The 24,073-nt window shown below is 44.7% G+C and overlaps 1 protein-coding gene across 1 annotated transcript in view; it reads right to left on the bottom strand.

Moving 5' to 3' along the window:
- LOC139402272 (fibroblast growth factor 16) overlaps positions 1-15,028 on the bottom strand; it is a 73,614-nt gene extending 58,586 nt beyond the window's left edge. The window contains exon 1 of the mRNA XM_071146370.1: positions 14,755-15,028. Within this exon, the coding sequence (XP_071002471.1) occupies positions 14,755-15,028 (274 nt within the window). The remainder of the gene's footprint in view (positions 1-14,754) is intronic.
- Positions 15,029-24,073: the final 9,045 nt, after the last annotated feature.

Here is a 24,073-nt window from a genome sequence, read left to right on the forward strand (position 1 = left end):
AACTCCACGATGGGGAGGACAGAGACAACACCTGTCAGAGATATAGACCAGCCCTACAGCCAGACTGATGAACTCCACGATGGAGAGGACAGAGATATAGACCAGCCCTACAGCCAGACTGATGAATTCCATGATGGGGCGGACAGAGATATAGACCAGCCCTACAGCCAGACTGATGAATTCCATGATGGGGCGGACAGAGATATAGACCAGCCCTACAGCCAGACTGATGAATTCCACAATGGGGCGGACAGAGATATAGACCAGCCCTAGAGCTAGACTGATGAACTCCACGATGGGGAGGACAGAGACAACACCTGTCAGAGATATAGACCAGCCCTACAGCCAGACTGATGAACTCCACGATGGAGAGGACAGAGACAACACCTGTCAGAGATATAGACCAGCCCTACAGCCAGACTGATGAACTCCACGATGGAGAGGACAGAGATATAGACCAGCCCTACAGCCAGACTGATGAACTCCACGATGGAGAGGACAGAGATATAGACCAGCCCTACAGCCAGACTGATGAACTCCACGATGGGGAGGACAGAGACAACACCTGTAATAGATATAGACCAGCCCTACAGCCAGACTGATGAACTCCACGATGGAGAGGACAGAGATATAGACCAGCCCTACAGCCAGACTGATGAACTCCACGATGGGGAGGACAGAGATATAGACCAGCCCTACAGCCAGACTGATGAACTCCACGATGGAGAGGACAGAGATATAGACCAGCCCTACAGCCAGACTGATGAACTCCACGATGGGGAGGACAGAGACAACACCTGTAATAGATATAGACCAGCCCTACAGCCAGACTGATGAACTCCACGATGGAGAGGACAGAGATATAGACCAGCCCTACAGCCAGACTGATGAACTCCACGATGGGGAGGACAGAGATATAGACCAGCCCTACAGCCAGACTGATGAACTCCACGATGGAGAGGACAGAGATATAGACCAGCCCTACAGCCAGACTGATGAACTCCACGATGGAGAGGACAGAGATATAGACCAGCCCTAGAGCTAGACTGATGAACTCCACGATGGAGAGGACAGAGACAACACCTGTCAGAGATATAGACCAGCCCTACAGCCAGACTGATGAACTCCACGATGGAGAGGACAGAGATATAGACCAGCCCTACAGCCAGACTGATGAACTCCACGATGGGGAGGACAGAGATATAGACCAGCCCTACAGCCAGACTGATGAACTCCACGATGGAGAGGACAGAGATATAGACCAGCCCTACAGCCAGACTGATGAACTCCACGATGGGGAGGACAGAGACAACACCTGTAATAGATATAGACCAGCCCTACAGCCAGACTGATGAACTCCACGATGGAGAGGACAGAGATATAGACCAGCCCTACAGCCAGACTGATGAACTCCACGATGGAGAGGACAGAGATATAGACCAGCCCTACAGCCAGACTGATGAACTCCACGATGGAGAGGACAGAGATATAGACCAGCCCTACAGCCAGACTGATGAACTCCACGATGGAGAGGACAGAGATATAGACCAGCCCTACAGCCAGACTGATGAACTCCACGATGGAGAGGACAGAGACAACACCTGTCAGAGATATAGACCAGCCCTACAGCCAGACTGATGAACTCCACGATGGGGAGGACAGAGATATAGACCAGCCCTACAGCCAGACTGATGAACTCCACGATGGAGAGGACAGAGATATAGACCAGCCCTACAGCCAGACTGATGAACTCCACGATGGAGAGGACAGAGATATAGACCAGCCCTACAGCCAGACTGATGAACTCCACGATGGAGAGGACAGAGATATAGACCAGCCCTACAGCCAGACTGATGAACTCCACGATGGAGAGGACAGAGATATAGACCAGCCCTACAGCCAGACTGATGAACTCCACGATGGAGAGGACAGAGATATAGACCAGCCCTACAGCCAGACTGATGAACTCCACGATGGAGAGGACAGAGATATAGACCAGCCCTACAGCCAGACTGATGAACTCCACGATGGGGCGGACAGAGATATAGACCAGCCCTACAGCCAGACTGATGAACTCCACGATGGGGCGGACAGAGACAACACGTTACACCATACATACTAGATTTGGCCGATATACCACTTATACCGTATAGTGTTTATAACGTTTATACCGTATACCGTTTATACTGTATACCGTTTATACCGTATACCGTTTATACCGTATACCGTATACCGTTTATACCGTATACCGTTTATACTGTATACCCGGGGTATTTCGAAATACCGACTGTATAATTTTCAATATCGTAAAATATAAGAAAGAAGAGCCATGCTTAGAACTAGAAGTTATACGGAATTAATCCGTGTTGGGGTCCGGGAGGTGATCACTGAGCAGGCCGGGAGGTGATCACTGAATAGGCCGGGAGGTGATCACTGAGTAGGTCGGGAGGTGATCACTGAGTAGGCCGGTAGGTGATCACTGAATAGGCCGGGAGGTGATCACTGAGTAGGTCGGGAGGTGATCACTGAGTAGGTCGGGAGATGATCACTGAGTAGGTCGGGAGGTGATCACTGAGTAGGCCGGGAGGTTATCACTGAGTAGGTCGGGAGGTGATCACTGAGTAGGTCGGGAGGTGATCACTGAGTAGACCGGGAGGTGATCACTGAGTAGGTCGGGAGGTGATCGCTGAGTAGGTCGGGAGGTGGACCTGGCTCAGGGCTAGCTTTGTCGTTGGGTCACCTGGTGGCAGCTAGCTAGCTGTGATGATCAGGAGTAAAGGTCCAGGGCTTAGGCAGGAATCCGGCGTTGTGGTGGAGAAACAGTCCGATGCTGGCAAGTATTACCCAGGCTAAAAAAAACAGCTGGTGCCTGTACAGAGGGTAAAGGCCGCTAGCAGTGGCTGACAATGACTAAATAGCAAGTAGCTAATTAGGTGGTTAGCTTCTGATGGAGGTTCTGGTTATAAGGAATAAGACAAAAATATATATCTTTTTTAAAGCGGATCCGTTATCGCATTGGGTGAGGCGGGTTACCAGAAGGTATATTTAATTTTAAAAAATGGAAAATAGATTGAAAATAAATTGAAATATATGGAGAAAAAAATACGAAAAATACAAAAGGACACGAGAGGACGACAAAACCACGCCTGCACTGCTACGCCATCTTGGAAAGTTTGATACAGTTCATTGGAGAACTTGAGGCACTGAGGAACTTAATATCCAGAGCTTTCAGAACCCTAGAGGGGAGCTCCTGAACACTCTCAGTGCTCTCTGAGCCATGGCTCGCTTTCAGGTGTAAACCTGTAAGAAAACACTGAACAGACGACAAAACATTGCAGAGCTTTTGCGAAGCGTGGACGTTAAGGTGCAACTCTGTGATCACCCGTCCAACTTCTGGAGAGCAACAGCTCTGTGATCACCCGTCCAACTTCTGGAGAGCAACAACTCTGTGATCACCCGTCCAACTTCTGGAGAGCAACAACTCTGTGATCACCCGTCCAACTTCAGGAGAGCAACAACTCTGTGATCACCCGTCCAACTTCTGGAGAGCAACAACTCTGTGATCACCCGTCCAACTTCTGGAGAGCAACAACTCTGTGATCACCCGTCCAACTTCTGGAGAGCAACAACTCGGTGATCACCCGTCCAACTTCTGGAGAGCAACAACTCTGTGATCACCCGTCCAACTTCTGGAGAGCAACAACTCTGTGATCACCCGTCCAACTTCTGGAGAGCAACAACTCTGATCACCCGTCCAACTTCTGGAGAGCAACAGTGTTTAGAGCTAGATAACACAGTCTGTCCTAGCCTGGGTGACTAGCATAGTCAACTCAAGAGAAATATAACCCATCCATTATCTAGAAGACAGGCCTGGGAACTGTCGCAGGGGAATAAGACACTAAACAACTATGTACATTATGTTGGCATGATACTGATCTAGGGGCAGGGCTACTGTTACCCTCCTGATGGCTGCGTGGGCCGTTGCCAAGCTACGCCGTAACGAGAAGGAGGGTCGCCATGGAAGCATGGGGCGCTGGCCCGGGTGGAGCCGCCGCGGGTGCAGTTCTTGGTGGTAGTAGCAAATATTCATACGAGAACTTTGTAGACCAGAGCCCTATGGAACCCTATTCCCTATATAGTACACTACTTTAGACCAGCCCTATGGCACCCTATTCCCTATGCCATAGGGCTCTGGTATAAAGTAGTGTACTATATAGGGAATAGGGTTCCATAGGGCTCTTGTCTAAAGTAGTGCACTATATAGGGAATAGGGTTCCATAGGGCTGGTCTAAAGTAGTGTACTATATAGGGAATAGGGTTCCATAGGGCTCTGGTCTAAAGTAGTGCACTATATAGGGAATAGGGTTCCATAGGGCTCTGGTCTATAGTAGTGCACTATATAGGGAATAGGGTTCTATAGGGCTCTGGTCTAAAGTAGTGCACTATATAGGGAATAGGGTTCCATAGGGCTCTGGTCTAAAGTAGTGCACTATATAGGGAATAGGGTTCCATAGGGCTCTGGTCTAAAGTAGTGCACTATATAGGGAATAGGGTTCCATAGGGCTCTGGTCTAAAGTAGTGCACTATATAGAGAATAGGGTTCCATAGGGCTCTGGTCTAAAGTAGTGCACTATATAGGGAATAGGGTTCTATAGGGCTCTGGTCTAAAGTAGTGTACTATATAGAGAATAGGGTGCCATAGGGCTCTGGTCTATAGTAGTGCACTATATAGAGAATAGGGTTCCATAGGGCTCTGGTCTAAAGTAGTGCACTATATAGAGAATAGGGTGCCATAGGGCTCTGGTCTATAGTAGTGTACTATATAGGGAATAGGGTTCCATAGGGCTCTGGTCTAAAGTAGTGTACTATATAGGGAATAGGGTTCCATAGGGCTGGTCTAAAGTAGTGCACTATATAGGGAATAGGGTTCTATAGGGCTCTGGTCTAAAGTAGTGCACTATATAGGGAATAGGGTTCTATAGGGCTCTGGTCTAAAGTAGTGCACTATATAGAGAATAGGGTGCCATAGGGCTCTGGTCTATAGTAGTGTACTATATAGGGAATAGGGTTCCATAGGGCTCTGGACTAAAGTAGTGCACTATATAGGGAATAGGGTTCCATAGGGCCCTGGTCTAAAGTAGTGCACTATATAGGGAATAGGGTTCCATAGGGCTCTGGTCTAAAGTAGTGCACTATATAGGGAATAGGGTTCCATAGGGCTCTGGTCTAAAGTAGTGTACTATATAGGGAATAGGGTGCCATAGGGCTCTGGTCTATAGTAGTGTACTATATAGGGAATAGGGTTCCATAGGGCTCTGGTCTAAAGTAGGGAATATGGTGCCATTTGAGATGTAGCCAATGATAGGGACTGAGTTGTGGACAGCTGATCTCAGTCGTTATGGGGTGCAGAGAAAAACAGAAACTCCCCACTAGTTCTAGATGTTTCTCTTTATGGTGTGCGTCACAAATGGCACCCTATAATTCCCTTTATAGTGTGCTACTTTAGACCAGAGCCCATAGACAGAACACATTGAATGTTTTCCCACAGTATTTGGTCTCTACCTGAAGCCTGAACAGGGATGTTTTCTAATAGTTTATATAAACTGTGGATAAACACTACCACAGCTGATGCAGAACTATAACACAATACAGATGTTATTAGTGTTTAACGTCCGGTCCTCCCCTGGCCAGGACACGACAACACCTGGGCATGTAGTGTAGTGCACTATGTAATGTAATGTAGTGCACTATGTAATATAGTGTAGTGCACTACTTTTGACCAGGGCAATAGGATGCCATTTGTGATGCAAACAGCCTCGTCCTGCTCCCTAATCTTCTACGATGATGCTGCCAGGGAATGAAAGAGCATCTCTCTCTCTGATCCTCTACGATGATGCTGCCAGGGAATGAAAGAGCATCTCTCTCTCTGATCCTCTACGATGATGCTGCCAGGGAATGAAAGAGCATCTCTCTCTCTCTGATCCGCTACGATGATGCTGCCAGGGAATGAAAGAGCATCCCTCTCTCTGATCCTCTACGATGATGCTGCCAGGGAATGAAAGAGCATCTCTCTCTCTGATCCTCTACGATGATGCTGCCAGGGAATGAAAGAGCATCTCTCTCTCTGATCCTCTACGATGATGCTGCCAGGGAATGAAAGAGCATCTCTCTCTCTGATCCTCTACGATGATGCTGCCAGGGAATGAAAGAGCATCTCTCTCTCTGAGCCTCTACGATGATGCTGCCAGGGAATGAAAGAGCATCTCTCTCTCTCTGATCCGCTACGATGATGCTGCCAGGGAATGAAAGAGCATCTCTCTCTCTGATCCTCTACGATGATGCTGCCAGGGAATGAAAGAGCATCTCTCTCTCTGATCCTCTACGATGATGCTGCCAGGGAATGAAAGAGCATCTCTCTCTCTGATCCTCTACGATGATGCTGCCAGGGAATGAAAGAGCATCTCTCTCTCTGATCCGCTACGATGATGCTGCCAGGGAATGAAAGAGCATCTCTCTCTCTGATCCGCTACGATGATGCTGCCAGGGAATGAAAGAGCAGAACTCTCTGACCCTGGTGACATTATTCATTTTAATCAAACCCATCTCCTCCATCTCTTTTCTCTCTCCCAGCCTCCCAGCACTGACACCTGCTCTAACCCAAAGTGAAGCCAGAAACAAACACCATCCGGGTTGGGGCAGACCACCCAACCCTCTCTAGACCTCCTCAGGCCTGTTTATCCCTCTCCAGCCCTGTTCAGCCCTGTTCAGCCCTGTTTATCCCTCTCCAGCCCTGTTCAGCCCTCCTCAGCCCTCCTCAGCCCTGTTCTGCCCTCCTCAGCCCTGTTCTTCCCTCCTCAGCCCTGTTCAGCCCTCCTCAGCCCTGTTTATCCCTGTTCAGCCCTCCTCAGCCCTGTTCTGTTCTCCTCTGCCCTCCTCAGCCCTGTTCAGCCCTCCTCAGCCCTGTTCAGCCCTCCTCAGCCCTGTTTATCCCTGTTCAGCCCTTCTAAGCCCTGTTTATCCCTGTTCAGCCCTTCTCAGCCCTGTTCAGCCCTCCTCAGCCCTGTTCTGCCCTCCTCTGCCCTCCTCAACCCTGTTCAGCCCTCCTCAGCCCTGTTCAGCACTCCCCAGCCCTGTTTATCCCTGTTCAGCCCTCCTAAGCCCTGTTCTGCCCTCCTCTGCCCTCCTCAACCCTGTTCAGCCCTCCTCAGCCCTGTTCAGCCCTCCTCAGCCCTGTTTATCCCTGTTCAGCCCTCCTCAGCCCTGTTTATCCCTTTTGAGCCCTCCTCAGCCCTCCTCAACCCTGTTCAGCCCTCCTCAGCCCTGTTCAGCACTCCCCAGCCCTGTTTAGCCCTGTTCTGCCCTCCTCAGCCCTCCTCAGCCCTCCTCAGCCCTGTTCTTCACTCCTCAGCCCTCCTCAGCCCTCCTCAGCCATGTTCTGCCCTCCCCAGCCCTGTTCTGCCTTCCTCAACCCTCCTCAGCCCTGTTCAGAACTCCCCAGCCCTGTTCTGCCCTCCTCAGCCCTGTTCAGCCCTCCTCAGTCCTGTTTAGCCCTCCTCACCCTTGTTCAGACCTGTACACCACCGGCTCTCTCTGTCTGTCTCTTTCCCCATCTCTCTCTCTCCTCATCTCTCTCTGTCTGTCTCTTTCCCCATCTCTCTCTCTCCTCATCTCTCTCTGTCTGTCTCTTTCCCCATCTCTCTCTCTCCTCATCTCTCTCTGTCTGTCTCTGTCCCCATATCTCTCTCTCTCCTCATCTCTCTCTGTCTGTCTCTTTCCCCATCTCTTTCTCTCCTCATCTCTCTCTGTCTGTCTCTTTCCCCATCTCTCTCTCTCCTCATCTCTCTCTGTCTGTCTCTGTCCCCATATCTCGCTCTCTCCTCATCTCTCTCTGTCTGTCTCTTTCCCCATCTCTCTCTCTCCTCATCTCTCTTTGTCCCCATCTCTCTCTCTCTCTCTCTCTCCTCATCTCTCTCTGTCTCTCTCTGACCCCATCTCTCTCTCTCCTCATCTCTCTCTGTCTGTCTCTTTCCCCATCTCTCTCTCTCCTCATCTCTCTTTGTCCCCATCTCTCTCTCTCTCTCTCTCTCCTCATCTCTCTCTGTCTGTCTCTTTCCCCATCTCTCTCTCTCCTCATCTCTCTTTGTCCCCATCTCTCTCTCTCTCTCTCTCCTCATCTCTCTTTGTCCCCATCTCTCTCTCTCTCTCTCTCTCCTCATCTCTCTCTGTCTGTCTCTTTCCCCATCTCTCTCTCTCCTCATCTCTCTTTGTCCCCATCTCTCTCTCTCTCTCTCTCCTCATCTCTCTTTGTCCCCATCTCTCTCTCTCTCCTCATCTCTCTCTGTCTCTCTCTGACCCCATCTCTCTTTTTCTCTCAATTCAATTCAATTCAATTCAAGGGGCTTTATTGGCCTGGGAAACATGTGTTATCATTGCCAAAGCAGAGGTAGATAATATACAAAAGTGAAATAAACAATACAACTGAACAGTAAACATTACACTCATAGAAGTTTCAAAAATATAAAGACATTTCAAATGTCATATTATGTATATATAAAGTGTTGTAATGATGTACAAAATGGAGAATAAATAAGCATAAATATGGGTTGTATTTACAATGCGTTTGTTCTTCACTGGTTGCCCTTTTCTTGTGGCAATAGGTCACACATCTTGCTGATTTGATTGCATGCTGTGGTATGCTCTCTCCCCCCCATCTCTCTCTGTCTCTCTCCCACTCGCTCTCTCTATCTCTCTCTGTCTCTGTCCCCACCACTCTCTCTCTCGCCCATCGCTCTCTCTTTGTCTCTCTCTTTCCCCATCTCTCTCCCCCTCGCTCTCTCTCTTCCCCTCGCTCTCTCTCTCTCTGTTTCTCTCTTTCTCTCTCTCTGTCTATCTCTTACCCATCACACACTCTCTCTCTAACCTCCCATCTCTCTCAATTCAATTCAATTCAAGGGCTTTATTGGCATGGGAAACATGTGTTAACATTGCCAAAGCAAGTGAGGTAGATAATATATAAAGTGAATATATAAAGTGAAATAAACAATAAAAATTAACAGTAAACATCACACATACAGAAGTTTCAAAACAATAAAGACATTACACATGTCATATCATATTATATATATACAGTGTTTTAACAATGTACAAATGGTTAAAGGACACAATATAAAATAAATAAGCATAAATATGGGTTGTCTCTCTCTCTCCCCCTCCCCCTCCCCCTCTCTTTCTCTCTCTCCCCCTCTCTCTCTCTCTCTCCCCATCTCTCTCCCCCTCCCCCTCCCCCTCTCTCTCTCTCTCTCCCCATCTCTCTCCCCCTCCCCCTCCCCCTCTCTTTCTCTCTCTCCCCCTCTCTCTCTCTCTCTCTCGCCCCCTCGCTCTCTCTCTCTAACTCTTCATCTCTCTCTCCACATCTCTCCCCATCTCTCTCTCTCCTTCCCCATCAATCTCTCTCTCCCCATCTCTCTCCCCCTCCCCCTCCCCCTCTCTTTCTCTCTCTCCCTCTCTCTCTCTCTCTCTCTCTCGCCCCCTCGCTCTCTCTCTCTAACTCTCCATCTCTCTCTCCACATCTCTCCCCATCTCTCTCTCTCCTTCCCCATCAATCTCTCTCTCTCCCCTTCTCTCTCTTTCCACATCTCTCTCTCTCTCTCTCTCCCTCTCTCCCCATCTCTCCCTCTTCCTCTCTCTCTCTCTCTCTCCCTCTCCCCATCTTCCTCTCTCTCTCCCCCCATCTCTCTCTCTCTCCCTCTCCCCATCTTCCTCTCTCTCTCCCTCTCCATCTCTCTTTCTCTCTCTCTCTCTCTCTCTCTCTCTCTCCCCCTCTCCCCATCTTCCTCTCTCTCTCCCTCCCCATTTCTCTCTCTCCCATCACTCTCTCTCTCCCTCTCTCCCCATCTCTCTCTCAATTAAATTCAATTCAACTCTCTTTCTCTCTTTCTCCTTGTCTCTCTCCCCCATCACTCTCTCCCCATCTGTCTCTCTCCCTCTCTCCTCATATCTCTGTCTCTCTCATCACTCTCTCCCCATCACTCTTTCCATCTCATCACTCTCTCCCCATCTCACTCTTTCTCCATCAATCTTTCCCCAACTCTCTCTTTCTCTCCGTGTCAGGCAGGCAGTGAGCCTAACAGAGAAGCTGCACCTGCAGAATGACCTCACTCTCTCCCCATCACTCTCTCCCCATCTCACTCTCTCCCCATCACTCTCTCCCCATCTCACTCTCTCCCCATCACTTTCTCCCCATCTCACTCTCTCTCCATCAATCTTTCCCCAACTCTCTCTTTCTCTCCGTGGCAGGCAGGCAGTGAGCCTAACAGAGAAGCTGCACCTGCAGAATGACCTCACTCTCTCTCCATCAATCTTTCCCCAACTCTCTCTTTCTCTCCGTGGCAGGCAGGCAGTGAGACTAACAGAGAAGCTGCACCTGCAGAATGACCTCACTCTCTCCCCATCACTCTCTGCCCATTTCACTCTTTCTCCATCAATCTTTCCCCAACTCTCTCTTTCTCTCCGTGGCAGGCAGGCAGTGAGCCTAACAGAGAAGCTGCACCTGCAGAATGACCTCACTCTCTCCCCATCACTCTCTGCCCATCTCACTCTCTCTCCATCAATCTTTCCCCAACTCTCTCTTTCTCTCCGTGGCAGGCAGGCAGTGAGCCGAACAGAGAAGCTGCACCTGCAGAATGACCTCACTCTCTCCCCATCACTCTCTCCACAACTCACTCTCTCTCCATCACTCTCTCCCCATCTCACTCTCTCCCCATCTCACTCTCTCTCCATCACTCTCTCCCCATCTCACTCTCTCTCCATCACTCTCTCCCCATCTCACTCTCTCCCCATCACTCTCTCCCCATCTCACTCTCTCTCCATCACTCTCTCCCCATCTCACTCTCTCTCCATCAATCTTTCCCCAACTCTCTCTTTCTCTCCGTGGCAGGCAGGCAGTGAGCCGAACAGAGAAGCTGCAGAATGACTGCATGGACAAGAGATGCAGGGAATGTGCATGTTTTCTCTGTGACCTCATGTGTCTGTGATAGTGATTGGAACCACACCTCCAATGATTCGTATTAATAGTAGAATTAGGAGAGAGAGAGCCGGTATGGTCCCTTTGAACCAGTTAAACAGAGAACCAGACACGGACCACTGCCTGTCCAGCTCTCTCTCTGAGGGGAGCCACCTGGCTGCCCGGTGCTCCCGCGCCCCGCTGAGGGTGGGTTGGACGGGGGAAGGAAGGCATGTGGCTGTCCTGCTGACTGGATAACACACATACACACACACACACAGACACACACGCACACACACACACACGCAAGCACACACACGCACGCACACGGACACACACACGCACACAAACACGCACACGCACACCCACGCACACATACACGCACACGCACACACACACACACACACACCAGAAATCCTTCAGCAATATGACTAATCACATTCTGAGAAGTGGGCCATAATAGGAATCAAATGGCCTGCAGTAAAATCCTTCTGTTACGGTTCAATATATAACACATATTCTGTTACGGTTCAATATAACACATCTTCTGTTACGGTTCAATATATAAAACATCTTCTGTTACGGTTCAATATATAACACATCTTCTGTTACGGTTCAATATAAAACATCTTCTGTTACGGTTCAATATATAACACATCTTCTGTTACCGGTTCAATATATAACACATCTTCTGTTACGGTTCAATATATAACACATCTTCTGTTACGGTTCAATATAACACATCTTCTGTTACGGTTCAATATATAAAACATCTTCTGTTACGGTTCAATATATAACACATCTTCTGTTACGGTTCAATATATAACACATCTTCTGTTACTGGTTCAATATAACACATCTTCTGTTACGGTTCAATATATAACACATCTTCTGTTACGGTTCAATATAACACATCTTCTGTTACGGTTCAATATATAACACATCTTCTGTTACGGTTCAATATATAACACATCTTCTGTTACGGTTCAATATAACACATCTTCTGTTACCGGTTCAATATAACACATCTTCTGTTACGGTTCAATATAACACATCTTCTGTTACCGGTTCAATATATAACACATCTTCTGTTACCGGTTCAATATAACACATCTTCTGTTACGGTTCAATATATAAAACATCTTCTGTTACGGTTCAATATAACACATCTTCTGTTACCGGTTCAATATAACACATCTTCTGTTACCGGTTCAATATATAACACATCTTCTGTTACGGTTCAATATAACACATCTTCTGTTACGGTTCAATATAACACATCTTCTGTTACGGTTCAATATATAACACATCTTCTGTTACGGTTCAATATATAACACATCTTCTGTTACGGTTCAATATAACACATCTTCTGTTACGGTTCAATATAACACATCTTCTGTTACGGTTCAATATAACACATCTTCTGTTACCGGTTAAATATATAACACATCTTCTGTTACCGGTTCAATATATAACACATCTTCTATTACCGGTTCAATATAACACATCTTCTGTTACGGTTCAATATAACACATCTTCTGTTACCGGTTCAATATATAACACATCTTCTGTTACCGGTTCAATATAACACATCTTCTGTTACGGTTCAATATAACACATCTTCTGTTACGGTTCAATATAACACATCTTCTGTTACCGGTTAAATATATAACACATCTTCTGTTACCGGTTCAATATATAACACATCTTCTATTACCGGTTCAATATAACACATCTTCTGTTACGGTTCAATATAACACATCTTCTGTTACCGGTTCAATATATAACACATCTTCTGTTACCGGTTCAATATAACACATCTTCTGTTACGGTTCAATATAACACATCTTCTGTTACGGTTCAATATATAACACATCTTCTGTTACGGTTCAATATATAACACATCTTCTGTTACAGGTTCAATATATAACACATCTTCTGTTACGGTTCAATATATAACACATCTTCTGTTACGGTTCAATATATAAAACATCTTCTGTTACCGGTTCAATATATAACACATCTTCTGTTACCGGTTCAATATATAACACATCTTCTGTTACCGGTTCAATATATAACACATCTTCTGTTACGGTTCAATATATAACACATCTTCTGTTACCGGTTAAATATAACACATCTTCTGTTACCGGTTCAATATAACACATCTTCTGATACGGTCCAATATAACACATCTTCTGTTACGGTTCAATATATAACACATCTTCTGTTACGGTTCAATATATAAAACATCTTCTGTTACGGTTCAATATAACACATCTTCTGTTACCGGTTCAATATAACACATCTTCTGTTACCGGTTCAATATATAACACATCTTCTGTTACCGGTTCAATATAACACATCTTCTGTTACGGTTCAATATAACACATCTTCTGTTACGGTTCAATATAACACATCTTCTGTTACCGGTTAAATATATAACACATCTTCTGTTACCGGTTCAATATATAACACATCTTCTATTACCGGTTCAATATAACACATCTTCTGTTACGGTTCAATATATAACACATCTTCTGTTACGGTTCAATATATAACACATCTTCTGTTACCGGTTCAATATAACACATCTTCTGTTACGGTTCAATATAACACATCTGCTGTTACGGTTCAATATCTAACACATCTTCTGTTACGGTTCAATATATAACACATCTTCTGTTACAGGTTCAATATATAACACATCTTCTGTTACGGTTCAATATATAACACATCTTCTGTTACGGTTCAATATATAAAACATCTTCTGTTACCGGTTCAATATATAACACATCTTCTGTTACCGGTTCAATATATAACACATCTTCTGTTACCGGTTCAATATATAACACATCTTCTGTTACCGGTTCAATATATAACACATCTTCTGTTACCGGTTCAATATAACACATCTTCTGTTACGGTTCAATATATAACACATCTTCTGTTACCGGTTCAATATAACACATCTTCTGTTACGGTTCAATATATAACACATCTTCTGTTACCAGTTCAATATAACACATCTTCTGTTACGGTTCAATATAACACATCTTCTGTTACGGTTCAATATAACACATCTTGTGTTACCGTTCAATATATAACACATCTTCTGTTACCCGTTCAATATATAACACATCTTCTGTTACCGGTTCAATATAACACATCTTCTGTTACGGTTCAATATAACACATCTTCTGTTACGGTTCAATATATAACACATCTTCTGTTACTGGTTCAATATAACACATCTTCTGTTACGGTTCAATATAACACATCTTCTGTTACGGTTCAATATAACACATCTTCTGTTACCGGTTAAATATAACACATCTTCTGTTACGGTTCAATATATAAAACATCTTCTGTTACGGTTCAATATAACACATCTTCTGTTACGGTTCAATATATAACACATCTTCTGTTACCGGTTCAATATATAACATATCTTCTGTTACCGTTCAATATATAGCACATATTCTGTTACCGGTTCAATATATAACACATCTTCTGTTACCGTTCAATATATAACACATATTTTGTTACCGGTTAAATATGACACATCTTCTGTTACCGGAAAGACAGAAAAAGATGCTGCTCTATCATCAAAGGCATCTCAACTCCTTGTGAAAGGAAACCCCGCAAATAAATAACCAGGTGTCAAATTTAAAAGTTGTTGCAAAAGATGTTGCTCTTGGTCTTTGCGCACAAAACCACACCAAGTTCACATGCAACTGGTGGAAGCTTACCGAATCTGCTGTGGTCCTGTCTTGTCCCGTACACGGTCCCGTTGGGGAATATCTCGAGCTGGAATCCGGTTCGACAGTACAGCTGCCTTCTCCGCAGAATCCCTTTAAGGTGCTCGAATTCCGTCAGCGAGCCTCGCCGTAACCTCCCCTCGATCTGTCCCAGCCTCTCATCCAGTAACCCCGCTGGCGCCTCTGCCAAGGGCATACTTCCTAGTGCGGGGAAACTCTGTAAATCCAAGTCGAGTGTCCCTAGAAAGCCCCCAACCTCCGACATGGCGCACAACTGAAGGGATCTGTTAATGCAATTAAAATGTCCGTTGAATCAAGGAAGTTTATCGTTCAACATAGGAAGTCAAATCCCGTGCGCAAAAAGCCACGAAGGTATGCAACCCGGCGTAATGCGTATTTCACCTCCTCCTCAACTTCGGTAAATCGGTTCCTTTATTTAATGACGTGTCTTTTACTACTGATCACTCAGATTAGTGTGTTTATCAGACGGACAGGCTGGTTATATACATAATGGCTTTTCAAATGCAAGCCACGCCTGGCTGGCATCCCCGCTTTGCGTGCCGCATCATGAGTTTACTGAAAAAATATATAGTTTCATTCCAACTTTGATTATTGTATGATGCTGCTGCAGCCTTTGTGTTTTTCGCTCTGGCCTCGTCCTGATGCCGCTGTAGGATCACTGGTCTTCTGATCTGTAGCAGGACAACCTCCCTGCTCGGCTCTCTGTGTCTTTCTGCTGATAAAACCACCACGGAACCAAGAGCAGGAAACTGGTGATAGTTTGTGGTGCATTGAAATAAGGAACAGATTCCGGAATGAAAGCCGCAATCATCATTAAAACACGGATGGAAGTTGACACAGAGCTGATAAACTACATGTTTCAGTGCATCATACTACCACATTCAGAATCCATCCATATAGAACTCGTAAAAGACCTCTTAACCGCTTGACGTCGTATCACTATATCACTTCTATCTCAAACGGCACCGGGGACTCTGTTATTTTCCCTCTGAAGAAAGTCAGAGAGGTTTCCTCATGTCTTGCGCGGATTTCAAACAGAAAAGCTCCGTTCAACTCGGTCCCATTTTATAGCGGTGTCAGTCAGTCAGTCAGTCACTCTCACCGTCAGTCAGTCAGTCAGTCAGTTAGTCACTGTCAGTCAGTCAGTCACTCTGTCAGTCAGTCAGTCACTCTGTCAGTCAGTCAGTCACTCTGTCAGTCAGTCAGTCACTCTATCAGTCAGTCACTCTGTCAGTCAGTCAGTCACTCTGTCAGTCAGTCAGTCAGTCAGTCAGTCAGTCAGTCAGCCACTCTGTCAGTCAGTCAGTCATTCTGTCAGCCAGTCAGTCAGTCACTCTGTCACTCTGTCAGTCAGTCAGTCAGTCAGTCACACTGTCAGCCAGTCAGTCAGCCAGTCAGTCAGTCAGTCAATCACTGTCAGTCAGTCAGTCAGTCACTCTGTCCGTCAGTCCGTCAGTCAGTTAGTCACTGTCAGTCAGTCAGACAGTCACTCTATCAGTCAGTCAGTCAGTCACTCTGTCCGTCAGTCCGTCAGTCAGTTAGTCACTGTCAGTCAGTCAGTCAGTCAGACAGTCACTCTATCAGTCAGTCAGTCAGTCAGTCACTCTGTCCGTCAGTCCGTCAGTCAGTTAGTCACTGTCAGTCAGTCAGTCAGTCAGTCACTCTGTCAGGCAGTCAGTCAGTCACTCTGTCAGTCAGTCAGTCAGTCTGTCAGTCAGTCAGTCAGTTAGTCACTGTCAGTCAGATAGTCACTCTGTCCGTCAGTAAGTTAGTCACTGTCAGTCAGTCAGTCAGTCAGACAGTCACTCTGTCAGTCAGTCAGTCACTCTGTCAGTCAGTCACTCTGTCAGTCAGTCAGTCACTCTGTCTGTCAGTCAGTCAGTCAGTCAGTCAGTCAGTCAGTCACTGTCAGTCACTGTCAGTCAGTCAGTCAGTCAGTCAGCCACTCTGTCAGTCAGTCAGTCACTCTGTCAGTCAGTCAGTCACTGTCAGTCAGTCAGTCAGTCAGTCAGTCAGTTAGTCACTGTCAGTCAGTCAGTCAGTCAGTCAGTCTGTCAGTCAGTCAGTCACTCTGTCAGTCACTCTGTCAGTCACTCTGTCAGCCAGTCAGTCAATCTGTCAGTCACTCTGTCCGTCAGTCAGTTAGTCACTGTCAGTCAGTCAGTCAGTCAGTCAGACAGTCACTCTGTCAGTCAGTCAGTCACTCTGTCAGTCAGTTACTCTGTCAGTCACTCAGTCAACAATAGTCTGATAGGAGTCAGTGTAACCCTAACTAACCCTGGTAATAGTGTGATAGGAGTCAGTGTAACTAACCCTGGTAATAGTCTGATAGGAGTCAGTATAACCCTAACTAACCCTGGTAATAGTCTGATTGGAGTCACTGTAACTAACCCTGGTAATAGTCTGATAGGAGTCAGTGTAACTAACCCTGGTAATAGTCTGATAGGAGTCAGTGTAACCCTAACTAACCCTGGTAATAGTCTGATAGGCGTCAGTGTAACTGACCCTGGTAATAGTGTGATAGGAGTCAGTGTAACTAACCCTGGTAATAGTCTGATAGGAGTCGGTATAACCCTAACTAACTCTGGTAATAGTGTGATAGGAGTCAGTGTAACTAACCCTGGTAATAGTCTGATAGGAGTCAGTATAACCCTAACTAACCCTGGTAATACTCTGATAGGAGTCAGTGTAACTGACCCTGGTAATAGTGTGATAGGAGTCAGTGTAACTAACCCTGGTAATAGTCTGATAGGAGTCAGTGTAACTAACCCTGGTAATAGTCTGATAGGAGTCAGTGTAACTAACCCTGGTAATAGTCTGATAGGAGTCAGTGTAACTCTAGCTAACCCTGGTAATAGTCTGATAGGAGTCAGTATAACCCTAACTAACCCTGGTAATAGTCTGATAGGAGTCAGTGTAACTAACCCTGGTAATAGTCTGATAGGAGTCAGTGTAACTAACCCTGGTAATAGTCTGATAGGAGTCAGTGTAACTAACCCTGGTAATAGTCTGATAGGAGTCAGTATAACCCTAACTAACCCTGGTAATAGTCTGATAGGAGTCAGTGTAACCCAAACTATCCCTGGTAATAGTCTGATAGGAGTCAGTGTAACTAACCCTGGTAATAGTCTGATAGGAGTCAGTGTAACTAACCCTGGTAATAGTCTGATAGTAGTCAGTGTAACTAACCCTGGTAATAGTCTGATAGGAGTCAGTGTAACTAACCCTGGTAATAGTCTGATAGGAGTCAGTGTAACTAACCCTGGTAATAGTCTGATAGGAGTCAGTGTAACTAACCCTGGTAATAGTCTGATAGGAGTCAGTGTAACCCTAACTAACCCTGGTAATAGTCTGATAGCAGTCAGTGTAACTAACCCTGGTAATAGTCTGATAGGAGTCAGTGTAACTAACCCTGGTAATAGTCTGATATGAGTCAGTATAACCCTAACTAACCCTGGTAATAGTCTGATAGGAGTCAGTATAACTAACCCTGGTAATAGTCTGATAGGAGTCAGAGTAACTAACCCTGGTAATAGTCTGATAGGAGTCAGTATAACCCTAACTAACCCTGGTAATAGTCTGATAGGAGTCAGTGTAACTAACCCTGGTAATAGTCTGATATGAGTCAGTATAACCCTAACTAACCCTGGTAATAGTCTGATAGGAGTCAGTATAACCCTAACTAACCCTGGTAATAGTCTGATAGGAGTCAGTATAACTAACCCTGGTAATAGTCTGATAGGAGTCAGTGTAACTAACCCTGGTAATAGTCTGATAGGAGTCAGTATAACCCTAACTAACCCTGGTAATAGTCTGATAGGAGTCAGTGTAACTAACCCTGGTAATAGTCGGATATGAGTCAGTATAACCCTAACTAACTCTGGTAATACACTGACTCCAATCAGACTATCTAACCCTGGTAATAGTCTGATAGGTGTCAGTGTAACTAACCCTGGTAATAGTCTGATAGGAGTCAGTGTAACTAACCCTGGTAATAGTCTGATATGAGTCAGTATAACCCTAACTAACCTTGGTAATAGTCTGATAGGAGTCAGTGTAACTAACCCTGGTAATAGTCTGATTGGAGTCAGTGTATCTAACCCTGGTAATAGTCTGATAGGAGTCAGTATAACTAACCCTGGTAATAGTCTGATAGGAGTCAGAGTAACTAACCCTGGTAATAGTGTGATAGGAGTCAGTGTAACTAACCCTGGTAATAGTCTGATAGGAGTCAGTATAACCCTAACTAACCCTGGTAATAGTCTGATAGGAGTCAGTATAACCCTAACTAACCCTGGTAATAGTCTGATAGGAGTCAGTGTAACTAACCCTGGTAATAGTCTGATATGAGTCAGTATAACCCTAACTAACCCTGGTAATAGTCTGATAGGAGTCAGTATAACCCTAACTAACCCTGGTAATAGTCTGATAGGAGTCAGTATAACTAACCCTGGTAATAGTCTGATAGGAGTCAGTGTAACTAACCCTGGTAATAGTCTGATAGGAGTCAGTATAACCCTAACTAACCCTGGTAATAGTCTGATAGGAGTCAGTGTAACTAACCCTGGTAATAGTCTGATATGAGTCAGTATAACCCTAACTAACTCTGGTAATACACTGACTCCAATCAGACTATCTAACCCTGGTAATAGTCTGATAGGAGTCAGTGTAACTAACCCTGGTAATAGTCTGATAGGAGTCAGTGTAACTAACCCTGGTAATAGTCTGATATGAGTCAGTATAACCCTAACTAACCTTGGTAATAGTCTGATAGGAGTCAGTGTAACTAACCCTGGTAATAGTCTGATTGGAGTCAGTGTATCTAACCCTGGTAATAGTCTGATAGGAGTCAGTATAACTAACCCTGGTAATAGTCTGATAGGAGTCAGAGTAACTAACCCTGGTAATAGTCTGATAGGAGTCAGTGTAACTAACCCTGGTAATAGTCTGATAGGAGTCAGTATAACCCTAACTAACCCTGGTAATAGTCTGATAGGAGTCAGTATAACCCTAACTAACCCTGGTAATAGTCTGATAGGAGTCAGAGTAACTAACCCTGGTAATAGTCTGATAGGAGTCAGTATAACCCTAACTAACCCTGGTAATAGTCTGATAGGAGTCAGTGTAACTAACCCTGGTAATAGTCTGATATGAGTCAGTATAACCCTAACTAACCCTGGTAATAGTCTGATAGGAGTCAGTATAACCCTAACTAACCCTGGTAATAGTCTGATAGGAGTCAGTATAACTAACCCTGGTAATAGTCTGATAGGAGTCAGTCTAACTAACCCTGGTAATAGTCTGATAGGAGTCAGTGTAACCCTAACTAACCCTGGTAATAGTCTGATAGGAGTCAGTGTAACTAACCCTGGTAATAGTCTGATAGGAGTCAGTGTAACTAACCCTGGTAATAGTCTGATATGAGTCAGTATAACCCTAACTAACCCTGGTAATAGTCTGATAGGAGTCAGTATAACTAACCCTGGTAATAGTCTGATAGGAGTCAGAGTAACTAACCCTGGTAATAGTCTGATAGGAGTCAGTATAACCCTAACTAACCCTGGTAATAGTCTGATAGGAGTCAGTGTAACTAACCCTGGTAATAGTCTGATATGAGTCAGTATAACCCTAACTAACCCTGGTAATAGTCTGATAGGAGTCAGTATAACCCTAACTAACCCTGGTAATAGTCTGATAGGAGTCAGTATAACTAACCCTGGTAATAGTCTGATAGGAGTCAGTGTAACTAACCCTGGTAATAGTCTGATAGGAGTCAGTATAACCCTAACTAACCCTGGTAATAGTCTGATAGGAGTCAGTGTAACTAACCCTGGTAATAGTCTGATATGAGTCAGTATAACCCTAACTAACTCTGGTAATACACTGACTCCAATCAGACTATCTAACCCTGGTAATAGTCTGATAGGAGTCAGTGTAACTAACCCTGGTAATAGTCTGATAGGAGTCAGTGTAACTAACCCTGGTAATAGTCTGATATGAGTCAGTATAACCCTAACTAACCTTGGTAATAGTCTGATAGGAGTCAGTGTAACTAACCCTGGTAATAGTCTGATTGGAGTCAGTGTATCTAACCCTGGTAATAGTCTGATAGGAGTCAGTATAACTAACCCTGGTAATAGTCTGATAGGAGTCAGAGTAACTAACCCTGGTAATAGTCTGATAGGAGTCAGTGTAACTAACCCTGGTAATAGTCTGATAGGAGTCAGTATAACCCTAACTAACCCTGGTAATAGTCTGATAGGAGTCAGTATAACCCTAACTAACCCTGGTAATAGTCTGATAGGAGTCAGAGTAACTAACCCTGGTAATAGTCTGATAGGAGTCAGTATAACCCTAACTAACCCTGGTAATAGTCTGATAGGAGTCAGTGCAACTAACCCTGGTAATAGTCTGATATGAGTCAGTATAACCCTAACTAACCCTGGTAATAGTCTGATAGGAGTCAGTATAACCCTAACTAACCCTGGTAATAGTCTGATAGGAGTCAGTATAACTAACCCTGGTAATAGTCTGATAGGAGTCAGTCTAACTAACCCTGGTAATAGTCTGATAGGAGTCAGTGTAACCCTAACTAACCCTGGTAATAGTCTGATAGGAGTCAGTGTAACTAACCCTGGTAATAGTCTGATAGGAGTCAGTGTAACTAACCCTGGTAATAGTCTGATAGGAGGCAGTGTAACTAACCCTGGTAATAGTCTGATAGGAGTCAGTGTAACTAACCCTGGTAATAGTCTGATAGGAGTCAGTGTAACCTTAACTAACCCTGGTAATAGTCTGATAGGAGTCAGTGTATCTAACCCTGGTAATAGTCTGATAGGAGTCAGTATAACTAACCCTGGTAATAGTCTGATAGGAGTCAGAGTAACTAACCCTAGTAATAGTCTGATAGGAGTCAGTGTAACTAACCCTGGTAATAGTCTGATAGGAGTCAGTATAACCCTAACTAACCCTGGTAATAGTCTGATAGGAGTCAGTATAACCCTAACTAACCCTGGTAATAGTCTGATAGGAGTCAGTGTAACCCTAACTAACCCTGGTAATAGTCTGATAGGAGTCAGTGTAACTAACCCTGGTAATAGTCTGATAGGAGTCAGTATAACTAACCCTGGTAATAGTCTGATAGGAGTCAGTGTAACTAACCCTGGTAATAGTCTGATAGGAGTCAGTGTAACTAACCCTGGTAATAGTCTGATAGGAGTCAGTGTAACTAACCCTGGTAATAGTCTGATAGGAGTCAGTGTAACTAACCCTGGTAATAGTCTGATAGGAGTCAGTGTAACCCTAACTAACCCTGGTAATAGTCTGATAGGAGTCACTGTAACCCTAACTAACCCTGGTAATAGTCTGATAGTAGTCAGTGTAACCCTAACTAACCCTGGTAATAGTCTGATAGGAGTCAGTATAACCCTAACTAACCCTGGTAATAGTGTGATAGGAGTCAGTGTAACTAACCCTGGTAATTGTCTGATAATAGTCAGTATAACCCTAACTAACCCTGGTTATAGTCTGATAGAAGTCAGTGTAACTAACCCTGGTAATAGTCTGATAGGAGTCAGTATAACCCTAACTAACCCTGGTAATAGTCTGATAGGAGTCAGTGTAACTAACCCTGGTAATAGTCTGATAGGAGTCAGTGTAACTAACCCTGGTAATAGTCTGATAGGAGTCAGTGTAACCCTAACTAACCCTGGTAATAGTCTGATAGGAGTCAGTTTTAACCCTAACTAACCCTGGTAATAGTCTGATAGGAGTCAGTATAACTAACCCTGGTAATAGTCTGATAGGAGTCAGTCTAACTAACCCTGGTAATAGTCTGATAGGAGTCAGTTTAACCCTAACTAACCCTGGTAATAGTAAGATAGGAGTCAGTGTATCTAACCCTGGCAATAGTCTGATAGGAGTCAGTATAACTAACCCTGGTAATAGTCTGATAGGAGTCAGAGTAACTAACCCTGGTAATAGTCTGATAGGAGTCAGTGTAACTAACCCTGGTAATAGTCTGATAGGAGTCAGTATAACCCTAACTAACCCTGGTAATAGTCTGATAGGAGTCAGTATAACCCTAACTAACCCTGGTAATAGTCTGATAGGAGTCAGTGTAACCCTAACTAACCCTGGTAATAGTCTGATAGGAGTCAGTGTAACTAACCCTGGTAATAGTCTGATAGGAGTCAGTAACCCTGATAGGAGTCAGTGTAACTAACCCTGGTAATAGTCTGATAGGAGTCAGTGTAACTAACCCTGGTAATAGTATGATAGGAGTCAGTGTAACTAACCCTGGTAATAGTCTGATAGGAGTCAGTGTAACTAACCCTGGTAATAGTCTGATAGGAGTCAGTGTAACTAACCCTGGTAATAGTCTGATAGGAGTCAGTGTAACTAACCCTGGTAATAGTCTGATAGGAGTCAGTGTAACCCTAACTAACCCTGGTAATAGTCTGATAGGAGTCACTGTAACCCTAACTAACCCTGGTAATAGTCTGATAGTAGTCAGTGTAACCCTAACTAACCCTGGTAATAGTCTGATAGGAGTCAGTATAACCCTAACTAACCCTGGTAATAGTGTGATAGGAGTCAGTGTAACTAACCCTGGTAATAGTCTGATAATAGTCAGTATAACCCTAACTAACCCTGGTTATAGTCTGATAGAAGTCAGTGTAACTAACCCTGGTAATAGTCTGATAGGAGTCAGTATAACCCTAACTAACCCTGGTAATAGTCTGATAGGAGTCAGTGTAACTAACCCTGGTAATAGTCTGATAGGAGTCAGTGTAACTAACCCTGGTAATAGTCTGATAGGAGTCAGATCAGACTATTACCAGGGTTAGTTAGGGTTATACTGACTTCCTATCAGACTATTACCAGGGTTATACTGACTCCTATCAGACTATTACCAGGGTTAGTTAACACTGACTTCTATCAGACTATAACCAGGGTTGAGTTAGGGTTATACTGACTATTATCAGACTATTACCAGGGTTAGTTACACTGACTCTTATCACACTATTACCAGGGTTAGTTAGGGTTATACTGACTCCTATTCAGACTATTACCAGGGTTAGTTAGGGTTACACTGACTACTATCAGACTATTACCAGGGTTAGTTAGGGTTACGTGACTCCTATCAGACTATTCCAGGGTTAGTTAGGGTTACACTGACTCCTATCAGACTATTACCAGGGTTAGTTACACTGACTCCTATCAGACTATTACCAGGGTTAGTTACACTGACTCCTATCAGACTCCTCCAGGGTTATAGTCAGCCACC

The sequence above is a fragment of the Oncorhynchus clarkii genome, unplaced genomic scaffold, assembly GCF_045791955.1.
Source record: "Oncorhynchus clarkii lewisi isolate Uvic-CL-2024 unplaced genomic scaffold, UVic_Ocla_1.0 unplaced_contig_11213_pilon_pilon, whole genome shotgun sequence".
NCBI lineage: Eukaryota > Metazoa > Chordata > Actinopteri > Salmoniformes > Salmonidae > Oncorhynchus > Oncorhynchus clarkii.